We start from the raw sequence: 15,446 nt of genomic DNA on the forward strand, positions 1-15,446 counted from the left end.
ATGTATATTTTCTCTAGAATTAGGACTGTTCTGGTGAAACTTTCCAGACTTCCATTTATGGGTTTCCATTTCTGAACAAATGTGGAATATGAGGGCAAAAATAAGACAAGACTAAGCTCACCAATACACTTGTAATTTTCACTGACAAGGATACATGTTGTCTCCATGGATGTCTGTGCTCTTTATTTAAGGATTACTCCTCATTCCATTTTTGTCTTCTGACCAGACTTCTGGATAATCCCTATATAGTCATTCTAGATACCCACTCTAGAGTGTAGGCCCTTAGAGGGCAGGGAATTGGTGAAACTTTCCTTAGCACTTGAAAGCAGCGTGGCTCAGTGGAAAGGGCCTGGGTCATGAGTTCAACTCCCGGTTCTGCCACTTGTCAGCTGTGTGACTGTGGGCAAGTCACTTAACTTCTCTGTGCCTCAGTTACCTCATCTGTAAAATGGGGATTAACTGTGAGCCTCACGTGGGACAACCTGATGACCCTGTATCTACCCCAGTACTTAGAACAGTGCTCTGCACATAGTAAGTGCTTAACAAATACCATCATTATTATTATTATTATTAGAGTGCATCATACTCAGTAGGTTCTCAGTAAATCCAGTGCTCTGCACACAGTAAGCGCTCAATAAGTATGAATGAATGAATAAATACCAGGAATACAACTCCCCATTCTATATACCCATTCTGGATGCATGCCAAACCCCAAATCCTGAAATATCTAAACCAGGAAATGTCCCTGTTATACTCTTCTTTTGGTCAAGTCCTTCCAGACCTGGATTTCCTAATTTGTTCTGCAAATTATCATGAATTGGTCCAGGCCAGAACCAGTGCAAAGAATGCTACTAGGAGAGTTAATTCTGTGAGGGTTGTGAAAAACTGTGAGACATCACCCAAGAGTTATAAACTTCACTAAATCACATCTCCTCCTAGAGGCCTTGCCCATCTAAGCTCTCATTTCCCCTACTCCCTCTTCCTTCTGGGTTGCTTCTGCACTTGAATCTACATCTTTAAGCATTTGATATCCACCCCACCCTCAACGCTACAACACTTAGGTGGACATAGCTGCAATTGATTGTAATGTCTGTCTGCAACTGTAGACTGTAAGCTCCTAGTGGGTGGTAGGGTACATATCTACCAACTCTGTTGTATTGAACTTTCCCAAGTGCTTAGGACAGTGTTCAGAACACACTAACACATTGATAAATCCCCTTGATTGATAAAGTGACAAATTTGAAGAGGGTAGTGGGAGCAGGCAAACCGAATCATAGGAATTATTAGGAAAGGATTTCAAAATTTTGCCAAGCATCCAGAGTTCCAAATACCCTTTCAAGCAAGTTAGAAATGTTCTCTGTATTGTCCACTGTACTGGACACACTATATTCCTAAATGGACTGTGCACAGACATCGTGGGGCTGTTCACCAGCACCTAGAAATGATTAAGGTTCTTTTAAAATATCATTGCTAATTTTATTTTTTTATTGCTCTTTTGGCAGTTTGGCAGTTCTTTCAAGTCAGACACATCAATTTAGTCCTGAAATAGAGTATTTGGTTAAAAGGATATTTCAAATCAGATTTGAAAGTCTGAAGGAGCATGGCCTAATGAAAACAGCATGGACATCAGAGTCCCTTTAGACTATAGGCTCCTGTGGGCAAGTCAATCAGTCAATTGTATTTATTGTATTCATTTATTGAGAAGCAGCGTGGCTTAGTGGAAAGAGCACAGGCTTGGGAGTCGGAGAACGTGGGTTCTAATCCTGGTCCCACCACTTGGCTCTGGTTTGTTCCGCTTATTCTTTATCTACTCTAGCACTGAAAACAGTGATAGGCACACATTCAGCACCTAACAAATACCACAGGTGGTAAGTGGTGAGAACATATGAACAAAAGGAAACATCCTTTTGGTGTTCATTTTTAGTGTCATTTCTTTCGGGGAATTGTCTTGTTGTCAAAAAAATATCAATTTTGTTAGGTTATGTTAGAGTATATCAGAATAAGAGTATCTTTTTATTTTGACATTTGAATATCACACTGAAATGGAAACTATAAAGTTTATACTCATTTGAATGTTTAAGAATAATTTCTTTACCTATGAATAACAACTTCATGATTAACCCTACCTGTGTTTCTTAAAGGGTTGTTATAAAGCTTGCCTTCCTTCAACCATTTGTTTGAATAATTTATCCACAACTGACAAAATTTTTTATTTCAGTGATAAATGAGACAACTAAGACTCAGTGAGTTGATGGGACTTTCACAAATTACCAATAAATTTATTCAGGTTCAGAACAGGGAGAACAGGGACATTACTTTTTTTATCTTGAACCCAAGAAAATTCTTTCTGACAGTACTACCTCCCTAACGTGAAAAGAAGAGTAGACCCAGCATAGTGAGTTTCAGATGTTCCAATAACAAAACTAAATTAAAGATGTCTAGTAACAAAAGTGATGATATGTGACCCAATAACTCATAAAGTGTCTGAGTCATAATTTAATTCCACTGCCTGAGAAAGATTTAGTCAGTTTCTGATGTAGTACATTTTCTGTTATTTAAAATTCACCCAACAATTAATGAAATCCATTCATATCCCTATGAAGTGAATAGATGAAATTAGTAATTGGAAAATAGTAGTCCTGCCTGGACATACAATTAAAATATTTGGTGGTATGGAGAGAATAAAGAAAGAACCTGATTTTCATTGATGGTTTCTGACTTTATTTTCTTACTGGTTGATACGGCTTTTTTGTATACTTCCTCTGAAACTTCACTAAGGTTCTTCTAAAGGAAAACCATACCTGGTCTGAAAGGGTATTGATTCAAGGGTTCAGATTCAGTTTCCTTCCTGGCCTAAGATTAGCTGAATAGTGATCTTGGTTATGAATGTATTGATCTACTTGCTGACTCTGTCATCTTTGTAAAATACATCTAATAAACCGTAAATTCAACTTGTCCCTTTACCCTTGTCTTAAATGGGCAGTCAAAACTACTTAATCACAAAGCAGCATTAACACCTATGGAGTGATTAATACAAACTCGTTCGGGCAATTTTTTATAAGTACACACATAATAATGTTGGTATTTGTTAAGTGCTTACTATGTGCAGAGCACTGTTCTAAGCACTGGGGGAGATACAGGGTAATCAGGTTGTCCCATGTGAGGCTCACAGTTAATCCCCAATTTACAAATGAGGTAACTGAGGCACAGAGAAGTTAAGTGACTTGTCCACAGTCACACAGCTCACAAGTGGCAGAGCCGGGAGTTGAACTCATGACCTCTGACTCCCAAGCCCAGGCTCTTTCCACTAAGCCATGCTGCTTCTCTAAATGTAATATAAATGTAAATAAATGTAAACGAACTTATACTTTCTGCTACACAGATTCCTCTTTGATCAATTCATTGGGCTGCCTCATATTCCCTCCTATTGTACTGAATGGATGAATATACTAAACTGTTGGGAACAAGGCTGGCCAACACAAACCATTATTCTATTCTCAACAAAAGTGAACAAGTCTCTTCACTCTCCTTTTTAAAGGCCTTCAAATTGGAGTTTTCTTTAAAGATAAAAATTTCATACAAGTCTCCTCTCAAAGGATATATGAAAATTATTCCAGGTCTATTTTTAATGCTCTGATCTTTTATTTGGGAAAATATGCTGCCACTTTTGATCAAATAGCTTCGTTTTTACCACTATTATATTATTAGGGCTTTTATGAACATTAATCATTGTCCCTTAGCAGAGATTTCTTACACAAAGTCATAATGCTGGGCTTGTAATACAATCATCCTATTGAACCTCATCATGGCATCCCAGAAAGATGGCTATAATTTCAGAAGGGGACTAAGTAGCAGCAAAAAGGAATAAAAAATCGAGATTAATACTTGGCAGATATGTTTTCAAGCAAATGTCAATAATAATAAATGGAAGGGGATATTGACTCTAGATATAGTTTGCTACGTCTTTCTAAGTTTACTAATGATACTCAAAAAATACTTTTAAAAGAACACAGATTCCAGATTCAGAGCTGGTAATTCCCTACATAAATCTCTGGAAAACTTAAAGAGGCAAGAGTGTAAACTAGTTCCATTGGCTCGTTCTTGGTTTTTTTTTTTGATAAAATCTGTGCTTAGCCTGGGAGCTTCTTGTGGGGCAGAGACTTTGGCTGACCTGATTAGCTTATCTATCCCAGTGTTTAGAACAGTACTTGATTCGTAGTAAGCGCTTAGCAAATGCCATAAAAAATGTACCGTTTTATTTGGAATATAATCTTCTATATTCAATTATGTATTCTCCTCCTTCATGTACTTTGAAATCAGTCAACTCTGCTCACTGAGCGCTTACTGTGTGCAGAGCACAGTACTAAATGCATGGAAGAATACTCCAACCTAATCCTAATCCTTCTCGACCTCTCAGGTGACTTTGACATTTTCAACCATGCTTTCCCCCAGAAACATTATCTAACTTGGCTTCTCTGATTCTGTCCTTGTATTTCCTTCTACCTTCAAGACATCTGTACTTGGATGTCCGTCAAACAGCAGGGACTGTCTCTATCTGTTGCCGACTTGTTCATCCCAAGCGCTTAGTACAGAGCTCTGCACATAGTAAGCGCTCAATAAATACTATTGAATGTCCTCCCATCACCTCAAACTTAAACATGTCTGAAATGGAATGCCTTCCCTTCTCATATCTGACAGGCAATTGCTCTCTGCACTTTCAGAGACTTATTGCAGGCACATCTCCTACAAGAGGCCTTCCCTGTCTAAGCCCTCCTTTCCTCTTCTCCCTCTCCTTTCTGTGTCACCTTGACTTGCTCCCTTTATTCACCGCCTCTTCCAGCCCCACAGTACTTATATTCATATCTGTAATTATTTATATTAATGCCTGTTTCTTCCTCTATAATCATTGTGGGCAGGGAATGTGTCTGTTTATTGTCATATTGTGCTCTCCCAAGTGCTTAGTACAGTGTTCTGCATATGATAAGTGCTCAATAAATACGATTGACTGACTGATTATAACACAATAGAGTAGGTAGATAGAATTCCTGCCCATAAGGAGTTTACAGGCTAGAGGCCCATTTCCTGCTATAGGCTCCTACTCACATTATTTGTAAACATTCTGGGGGCCCATCTCCTACGTTAGATTGTGAGTTCCTTGAAGGCAGGAACCTTTATGTTTCTTCAGTTATGCTGCCAAGCTCTGAGTATAATACCGAGTGTTCAATAGGTCTCTAATACATAGCAATGATTGGATTGACTAATAGTTTAGGAACTAGGAAATGGAGGGGCTGAAATGTCTTTTCTGATTTCCTTCAGTGATGTTGTTACCAAGTGGCAGGGTCGCACAATCCCCTTTAACCCAGATCCCCGACCCCGAGGTCGTGCACTACAAAGCAGCATGGGCCTAGGTGAAAGAGCCCGGGCTTGGGAGCCAGAGGTCATGGGTTCTAATCCCTGCTGTGCCGCTTGTCAGCTGTGTGACTTTGGGCAAGTCACTTGACTTCTCTGGGCCTCAGTTACCTCATCTGTAAAATGGGGATGAAGACTGTGAGCCTCATGTGGGACAACCTGATTACCTTGTATCTACCCCAGCGCTTAGAACAGTGTTTGGCACATAGTAAGCACTTAACAAATACCAACATTATTATTATGTCATGGTGGCAAAATGGAAACAGTGATCAAGTCAGTGAGAAACAGACAAACGGATGCTGTGATTGGGGTGAAGCTGAAAATTGCAGGGAGAATTGATGTGCTTTTTAGTGTGTGCCTGGACCCAGAAAGGGCACAAAAGAGCCATTCAGATGGCCTTGCTTCCTGCCATGCCAGAGCGATTCCCAAACACATTTGGCAAGAAGGTGGTCTCTTCATGCCTATCCAACCTGAAGCAATTCTTTGCCTACCTCGTGGGATAGATAGACCTGAGTGATCTCAATTGTATTATATAAGTGAAGATCAACAGGAGATGCTCCCATCAAACCTCTCTGTTTCTCTCTGATGCCCCTGAATATTTCATAGGCAAGTCTAGCTGATGATGCAAGTTTGACTTTGGTCTCTAGCAGTGAACATTTTGGTGGATCATTCAATCAATCACATTTACTGAGCCCTTACTGTGTGCAGAGCTCTGTATTAAGCAGTTGGAAGAGTACAGTATAACAATGTAATAGATACAATCCCTGTCCACAATGACCTTATACTCTAAAGGCTGATAGATGAACTATGTCAGGGAAAGATAAGGGGAGGGAAAGATGAATCAATCCTGAACAGCCAAGGAGAGTGCATGCGAGTGGGAAGGGATGTTCATTCTTGAAAGGTGGACTTGAAGTTCTGGAGGAGGTACCAACTGAATTTAAGATCTTAAACATAAAGGGGTCCTGATCTTTATTCACTCAAACTGTAGTGGGTGGATGAAGACATCTTCTCTATGTTACAGGAAGGTCATTTAACAGTATAGAGAGGTAAGGCAGATAATACTCACATCCTGAGCTGCCATTTGTGGCGACCAGGGTCAGGTTGGAAGGCCAAGGGTTGCGTACAATATCCTGCCAGTGAATGGTGTCTGCATAGCACAGGAATTTGTTCTGGTCCACGTACACACCTCCGTTTAGGATTTCTGTTGAAGACAAAAACAATTTTTTTATTTTAAATTTGTTTAATTGCTTCAGGGGAACATCAATTTCAGAGGCAATGTAAGGACATGTGCCTCCAGAACAAACATAAAAATCGGGTTGATCGCACCAACCACAAACATTATCTGAGATTTTCACTATTCAGATTTCACTATTAGAGCATAGGAGCTAAGAACAAGAATTTGACATAGTGCTAAAATCAACTATGTCATCACAATAGATAAAAAGGTTGTTGATGAGCCCATCAGGGAAGTGGAGATTAGCTTTCCCTAACCAGACACAAATAATGAACTAATTAACAGATGACAAATTGTTCCCAGTATCAAAAAAGTTCTCCTTACTCTTCAGTGAACTTGGATCATGAACAATGACTCCAAATGTTTTATTTGAATAGCAAATTGCCTAAATTCTGGTTAAATTCACTTTAAGCATAAAATGTTTATAAAAAATGTGATCACTCCTGAAAAGCTCTTTCACTACTCCACCTACTGTTCAGATTAACCTGAAAAGAAGCATATTTTCATTAACAAATAATGAGTCACTGTAGGATCCGGTGAAATCTGTTTTTAACGTTTTGCAGAAGAATGAGAATATTCATCAAAGAAGAATAATCTGGATTCTTCCCCTTTACATTATGAAACACATGCCCTGGATAGAGTACCACCCTGTGGATTTTGAAATGAAATTGTGGAATTAGAACACTTTACTGTTGGGAGACTTTCAGGAGACAAGAATGACTCCTAAAAGCAGCATGACCTAGTGGACAGAGCATGGGCCTGGGAGTCAGAAGGACCTGGGTTCTAATCCTGGATCTATCAGTCGTCTGTTGTGTGACCTTGGGCAAATCACTTAACTTCTTTGTGCCTCACTTATCTTATCGGTAAAGTGGGGATTAAGACTATAAACCCTATGTAGGACAAGGGTCTGTGTCCAAACCAATTTGCTTGTATCTACCCCAGCATTTAGAAGGCCTGGCACATGGTAAGCACTTAACAAATACCAACATTATTTTATCTTGAGTGTGTGCAGAATATCTGGATTACAACTCCTTATACCTTCCTTTCTCCTTTATCCCTCAATTGACTTTAGCCAATTCAGTTACTCTTACATGAGCTGACATCATGCTGTAAATCTATTCCATACAATCTTTGAGTATTTAAACAAGTCCACCTAGCAGCTCCAAGCATGAAGAAGGGAAGAGATGATTTTTTACAATGAAAACTTACTGAACATAAATGTCTGTTCCTCACAAATTCAGGTGATCCTCTCTTTTATTAAAACATGGAAATAATGTGACCTATGATTGGGCTTTATTTCTAAATTACTCATAGATCAAATGTGCTTGTACTTTCCAAGCACTTAGTATAGTGCTCTGCACACAGTAAGCACTCAATAAATACAATTGAATGAAAGAATTGATATTCTTTTACTGCTAACCTATATTTTCATGATATAATTGTCATTGAAACTTATGGGAATTTTGAGTGAAGGAGCAATTCTGAAACAGAATCTCTAAATTAACGTTCTGTATTAAATTTCTATCTAAGAAATGGAAAAGACTTACTAATGGTAATGTTGTAAAACTAATATTTTATAAAACATTAGGGGGTGCTCTACAATTATAAGAAAAATTATTTATTTGATGATAAAAAACTATTTTGACAACTGATAAAAATTAAGATTATTATCCTGCTACACCTCTAAGAAATGCTTCCTTATTTTTTTAAGGATATTAAAATCACATTAAACAGAGCACCTGTTACTGGTATTAGACATGTTTTGATTTCAATCTCCTATTAAAGAACTCAGATTGTATATCAACTTTCCTTCTAAACTATTTAAATAAAATGATTATATTTGTATTTGATAAGTATCTCAGGAAAGCCCTTCTTTACTTCTTTAGCCATAATAATCACCCACTGATGCTGAGATTGATTTCTCAGAAATGTGTAAGTTAAGAGCTTGGCTTTTACATGGAAAAAGGACTTAGGGATGAGATCATCATGACCATGGTATAATCTTTCATGGTAAAGATGTTAGATTAGGGACACATGCTGATTATTTTCTGTGATATTTTTGTGATTCCCTACAATACCAAAACTTGGCATATGGTAGCAATTCTGGATGCGAGATTTTAAATCTTTCAATATATTGTCGAAGATCATTTAGTTTTCTTTTTGATATCACAGAAAGAAACATAGCAGAGTTTCTTATCTAATCCACTTTTGTCCAACTTCAGCTCTAGAGAAGCTTTTGAGCAGCATTTCTGCACCAGTGCTCGCTTTTCTAATTCACCAACAGTTTGCCAACTATTTAACTTGAACATTTTTATTCTAGTTGGACAGTCGATGTCCTGGCAACAAGATTGCTCTTTAGGTAAGTCACTCTTTACTGTTAGGGAATGGTTGATGAAAAAGTGATTGTAATGTAGAAAAAGACTGAGTCTCTAGTGTCAATCAATCATATTTATGGAGTGCATACTGTGTAAAAAGCACTATGCTAAGTGCGTGAGAGTACAATAAATAGATATGGACCCTGTCCCCAAGGAATTTATAGTCTACGAAAGAGACAGACAATAGCATAGCTTAATCATGTATGCCACTTCTGGAAATCACTTGGGATTTCAGTAAACCAGGCAAAATAAGATGAACAAAAGAGAGCATGGAGTAGAGGTTCTCAAAGGTAAGTAGAGAAGGAGAGAAAGAGGCAGAAAGTGAGGTGGGATCAGGAAGAGACAAGAATAAAGGGGTGAAAAGGGAGAGGGATAGCAGGAGGAGGTGGGGAGTTGTGGAGAGGAGATTCAGAGGAGAAAGGAGAGACAGAGAGTCAGGAGATGAGAAAAGTAAGATAGGTGAGAGAGAGTAGAAAGAAGTCAAAGGAGAGAAGGAATGGGTAGAGGAAGAAGGTGACACTCACTCAATCAATCAATCATATCTATTTAGCACTTTCCATATGCAGACCACTGTACTAAGTCATGTAACAGCAAAGGGAAAGCAGAGGGACTACAGGGTTGGTATTAGAGAAGGGGTAATGTAGAAGGGAAGAACAGTAGATGAGAAAAGGTGATGTAGACAACTTGAATCTGATTTCAAGTGTTTGTCCACTTGAACTGACTGTACAATTCAGCATTTCCTTCATTTACATTTACTGTACATTTCCTTCAGCATTTCCAAAGATCAGGATTCCAACTTATCCAACTGGTAGCAAGCAATATCATACTAAAAATATGATATGACCAATTATTTTCAATCCTCGCCATCTGCCTATTGAAGGAAAGAATACATTAGGCCATACTCCTCACATGTTTAGTGTCTCTCTTGATGGGCATCAAGCACTTGAGAGGAAACATTATCGAATTCAGGCAAGTGTCCTATTGACCACATTGCTGTACTGAAATGAAACCCCATTTGCTTTGTATTGTCACAGCTTCAAGCAAGCCCTTTATTCAGTCATAGTTACAAGTTCCTTGAGCACTAAATGACTCTTTAGTGATCTGAAAAACGGACTCCCTAAAGTCCTGACTCATTACTGGAGAGTTTGGGTTTCCAAATTTTTGATGGCAGTCTCCTGAAACCTCTAAGGTCATCGGGATGCATTTTTATTCATTAATTGAGTTCACAGTTTTTCTTTCCTGCACTGTTTCCACTTCTTCCTCTCCCCTCTGCTATGTACTCCAATTTTCCTATCTCTCTGACTACATTCTCCCAATATAATTTCCCCATCTGACTTGCCTCCTTTGTGAAGAAAGCTCAGGAAAATCTAATAAATCCACCACATGTTAAGCAAATGAAGCACAAATTTAATCAATATTCAATAGTGTTTCAGGGTAATGAACTCATCACCCTAAACTCATCAACTTATTTTTAATTTGAAGAACAGAAGCCATGATGTCTCACATTAAATGATGAATGCTGAAAAAGAGAGACTGCTGGAAATTCAGGTGAGTTGATTGAAATTCAGGAAGTTGATTTAATTTTCATCCCGAACACCCAGTTATGGCTTTAGAATTCCTTATAGAATTCCTCCTTCTTTTAGGACAGCTATACTTGGATATCCCACCGACACTTCAAATTTAACATGTCTAAAGCAGAACTCCTCATCTCCCCACCCAAACCCTGTTCTCCCCCAGTATTCCTATCACAGTAGGCAACACCACCACCCAACCTGTCTCACAAGCCCATAACCTTGGCATTACCCTCTACTCATTGTTATTCTACTCATACATTCTGTGTCAAAAAATCCTGTTGATTACACCTTCACAACAGCCCTAAAATCTGCCCTTCCAAGTACTTAGTACAGTACTCTGCACATGGTAAATGTGAACTGAATACCATTGTTTGATTGACTGATGGATTGAATTCCAAATGAGATTTTTCAATCTCATGCACCTTCTGCAGACATATTTATCTTTGAAAGAACAATGAAAATCAGAATTATGAATAAAACACTAAAATATATCTTTACCAATCCACTTGTTCATAGATTTCACTAAATTATATTTTCATTTGAAATGATTGCCTTATTTTCCAGGAATCCTTTGTCTACCTTAAATGTAGTCCTATATATAGATGCAAATGAACCGTTATCTGTGTAAGGTACCAGATCTAGAAGACAAACTCTGTAAATCCTGCATGATATAGTTAGTACATAACATAAAATTCACTTCCTGTTCATAAGAGCCAAATCTAAGATAAAATTCAGTCCCCTCACTGGTCTTAATTCAGTATATGCCAATAATCCAAGTGTAACCGCTAAGTCTACCCTCATAAAATCTTTTACTTGAGAGAACTCAGTGTTTTTTCTCTTGTATTTTTATTTTCCTTTTTCTCTCTATTTTTCCCATGCTGTCTGGTTCTGCATGGTATTCCCACAACCGAACAATCACATCTGCTCCCAAAAGAAATCAGAATGCATACTTAAGCATAAATACATTTTATATTACAAATTCAAGTATGTACAATGGGAGCAGTGATTACCTAATAATGCATTGTTCCATATAATGAGCTCTTTTGTGGGAATGTAACTTCATTGTTTCAGGTTCAATTTAGTGATATCAGTTAAAAGGAGAACAAATTCAACATTTAATGTGTCAACAATTTATGTTTTGACCCAGATGATATCAACTACTGTATTTTCCCATTATATACCCTGTTACTCATGTACATATCTCCTTTTATTTTCCTTCTTTCTTCCAACTGCAATTTATTTTAGCGTCTGTCTCCTCTGCCAGACTAAAAGATCCTTGGGGGCAGCAATTTCTCCACTACTTCAGTTGATCTGCCCCAAAACATTAATACAATGCATTCCTCTAATAATAATAATAAAGATGATGGTATTTGTTAAGCCCTTACTATATGCCAAGCACTGTTCCAAACGTTGGGATAGATACAAGATGATCAGGTTGTCCCACATGGAGCTCACAGTCTTAATCCTCATTTTACAGATGAGGTAACTAAGGCACAGAGAAGTGAAGTGACTTGCCCAAAGTCACACAGTTGACAGGTGGCATAGCCAGAATTAGAACCCATGACACCTGACTCCTAAGCCCAAACTCTTGCCACCAAGCCACACTGTTTCTCCATAACATAAGATCCTCATGAGAAGGTAATGTTTCTACCAACTCTTGATATAGTACTCTACCAAGTGTTTAGTACAATGCTCTGCAACCAGTAAGTGCCCAATAAATACTATTGATTGATGGATTGCACAGAGGTTGGTGCTTAGAAATTACTAGTAATTGATCCATGTTTGTTAGAGGATTCTTTCCATGAATGTCTATTAGCTAACCCGAATCTCCACTGAGATAGTATTCCTTGTACAATCATTAATGCTTACCATCATCGATTTTCGTAACTATTTGGGATTATTTCTCAGTCTCAGGAGTTTCCTTCAAAATGTTGTGTTTTTGACTGTCACCTCACTGCAACATGTGAGGTGAGGAAATATTGGATTTATTCATCTGTGAAAGTCTGAGTTTTCTGTGAGTTATCCTATGGATAACCTTTTGAGTATTTTCAGGGATTCAGTATCAAGTCTTCCTCCCTTCTTCCTGGTAGCATCGTATGTCCACAAAACAGATTTGCTCCAGGTTACATTGGTCCAGGACTAGGATGTATCCTCTGGCTATATTGCCTTGCTGCTCAGAGAAGGCCCAAGCCCTCTCTCCTCTTCTGTATTACAGATACCTGGAGTTTTGCATTACCTGTATCTCCTCTTCCCATGGAGAACAGGCATAGGCAATTCAGTGCAGCAGATACAGATAACACATCTAATGCATTAGCCCTGATCATCAAGAGTTCCCAGTATGGAGCTGAGTGAAAAGAGCCATTTAGTTATAGTGCATTAGGTTTTCACACCACATGAACTGCATTTAGACCACTTTCTACTCTTCCCAAGTCTCTAAGAAAGAGGTTCAATTTTACCAAAATGACTTTATTTGAGCCACAGATAACCAACAGGAACCACTTTAAATAGTACCCTAATTAAGATTAGAAATATATTTGAGGGGACACCTGGGAAAGAAACAGACATTTTAATGTTTATTGGAAAGATGAGAATTAATCTGAATTTTAGGTGTAGCAGTATGTGCTTTGAGGCTGATATTAATTGATATAAAACACATTCACACACACAAAGAAAAGGCTTGTTTTACCATATCCAGGTAAATGCCACCCCACAGCACTTCTGCATATATGTACATATTTATTATTCTATTTAATTTATTAATGATGTGTATATATATATATCTATAATTCTATCTATATTGATGCTATTGATGCCTGTCTACTTGTTTTACTTCATTTTGTTGTCTGTCTCCCCCCTTCTAGACTGTGAGCCCATTGTTGGGTAGGGATTGTTTCTATCTGTTGTCAAATTGTACTTTCCAAGCAGTTAGTACACTGCTCTGCACACAGTAAATGCTCAATAAATAGATTGAATGAATGAATGAAAATGCAGAGGGCACCTAAATATTCCTTTCTCCATCACAATGGTCTAAACTTCTCTTTCAAGGGCAGATCTTCCATTTGCCCTGGGGCAGTAAGATTGAGTGCCTCTTCTCAATGATATTGCCTCTGGGCTTGCTAGACTGCTAACTCTTACTGTGATAGAAACAATACCCGGAGTACCATCCACTTGGGTAACTCCATCCATCATCTCTGCAATGGCCTTGGTCCAAAGATTCTGCACGCCTCCCCTAACCCAGACCTTTCTTGGGGCAGCACAACGAATTGTTTTCACCCCCTTGGGTCAGCCATTCAGGTCCATCATTCATTCTCGAGGACTTTAAAGGCTAATGAGAGCTGGGTGCATCTGGAGACAATGGCTCATTTATCATCAATCAAGCTTTGAGGTTTTCATTCAGATGATTTAAGGGGAGTTGAAGTGTGCCGAATTGAAATGTCACATTTGTATTGGTAAGGGGGAGTGCATGCTCGTGAAAATGAATGATTTCACCTTCTGCAATTCAGCTCAGTGATGGGAGCCTAAAACTGTGGGGGTGAAGGCAGAATATCCCAAGCAGCAGTGTGGGGAAGTAAGATCTGTACTGGACAATTCCAAGAAGGAACCACCAGGATGTTTAGGAAAGTATCAGCTAAAACCTGGAAAATAATAGGTTCCTGCTTCACGTAGGTCAGTGTGCAAGTGTGCCTGGGTGCATTCATTTACTCAATCATATTTATTGAACACTTACTGTTTGCAGAGTACTGACTAAGTACTTGGGAGAGTACAGTACAAAAATAAAAAGGCACATTGTCTGTCCACAATGAGCTTACAGTTTGGGGGAGACAGACATTAATATAAATACATAAGTTATTCAAAGAAACACACAGTCAACAATTGAACACCATTTAGAGGAGCCTATGACAGTCAGTAGGTTTCTTCCACTTCAGGTAAAGAGCAAGGTCAGAAACATATCTTTTAGTTAATCAGTTGATCAATGATATTTATTGAGTATTTATGCAGAGAACTGTATTTAAGTTTCTGGGAGTGCAAAACAACAACATTAATAGAAATGACCCCTGCCCTCTTACCTATCATTCAGTTTCTAGGTAAAGAGATTGATGATCACAGAGAAAGCAAAAATGGAAGCCCGAAGATTTGAGTTATACTCCCAGCTCTACTACTAGCTTGCTCTGTTACCCAGAGCTAGCCATTTAACCTCTCTGTAGCTTGTTTTTTCTTCCCTCAGAAGGAGATCTAGTTCTTACCTCTCCTTTCCACACAAAGATGTAAGGGGGATAAAATCAAATTATTCATCTGAAAGTGTTCTGAAAGAATCCTTTACCAATTTAGCATGTTATTACTTTGCTGTCTTTTTTTGTCATCATCACTGTCATCATCATCATAATTGTGTTACTGGTTAAGCCCTGGGTATTTGCAAAACACTGTAGTAAGCACTGTGGTAGAACAGGTTAATCAGATAGAACACAGTTCCTGTTCCACATGGAACTCACAATCAAAGGAGAGTTGAAGGTGTAGGTATTCATTCCTTTGTTACAGATAAGGAAACAGAGGCACAGAGAAGCTAAGGAACTTGCCCAAATTCACAGAGGAGGCAGGTGGTGAAGCAGAGATTTCAAACCAAGTTTTCTGACTCCTAGTACTCTGGTTTTTCCAATAGGCCAGGCAGTTTCTCAGTCCTCATCATTATCATCATCATCACTATCACTTGGTCCAGTAATTGTTAGAGTGCAGTGAAAAGTGAAAAACCTGTTTTGATTCTGTTTAGGGTAGACCTGACTTCCCTGATCTTCTAAGGTTGTAACTTTAAAAGGATGGTAAGCTGAGTTGGGCTTATTATTTCATTCAACACAGAAT

General features: G+C 38.4%; 1 protein-coding gene across 5 annotated transcripts in view; it reads right to left on the reverse strand.

The window, feature by feature from the left end:
- Positions 1 to 15,446, reverse strand: part of ERBB4 (erb-b2 receptor tyrosine kinase 4) — a 1,160,668-nt gene that overhangs the window by 407,454 nt on the left and 737,768 nt on the right. For all 5 annotated transcript variants that reach the window (XM_029069455.2, XM_029069453.2, XM_029069454.2 and 2 more), the window contains exon 4: positions 6,476 to 6,610. In XM_029069455.2, coding sequence (XP_028925288.1) covers positions 6,476 to 6,610 — 135 coding nt within the window. The remainder of the gene's footprint in view (positions 1 to 6,475; positions 6,611 to 15,446) is intronic.

The sequence above is a fragment of the Ornithorhynchus anatinus genome, chromosome 7, assembly GCF_004115215.2.
Source record: "Ornithorhynchus anatinus isolate Pmale09 chromosome 7, mOrnAna1.pri.v4, whole genome shotgun sequence".
Lineage (NCBI taxonomy): Eukaryota > Metazoa > Chordata > Mammalia > Monotremata > Ornithorhynchidae > Ornithorhynchus > Ornithorhynchus anatinus.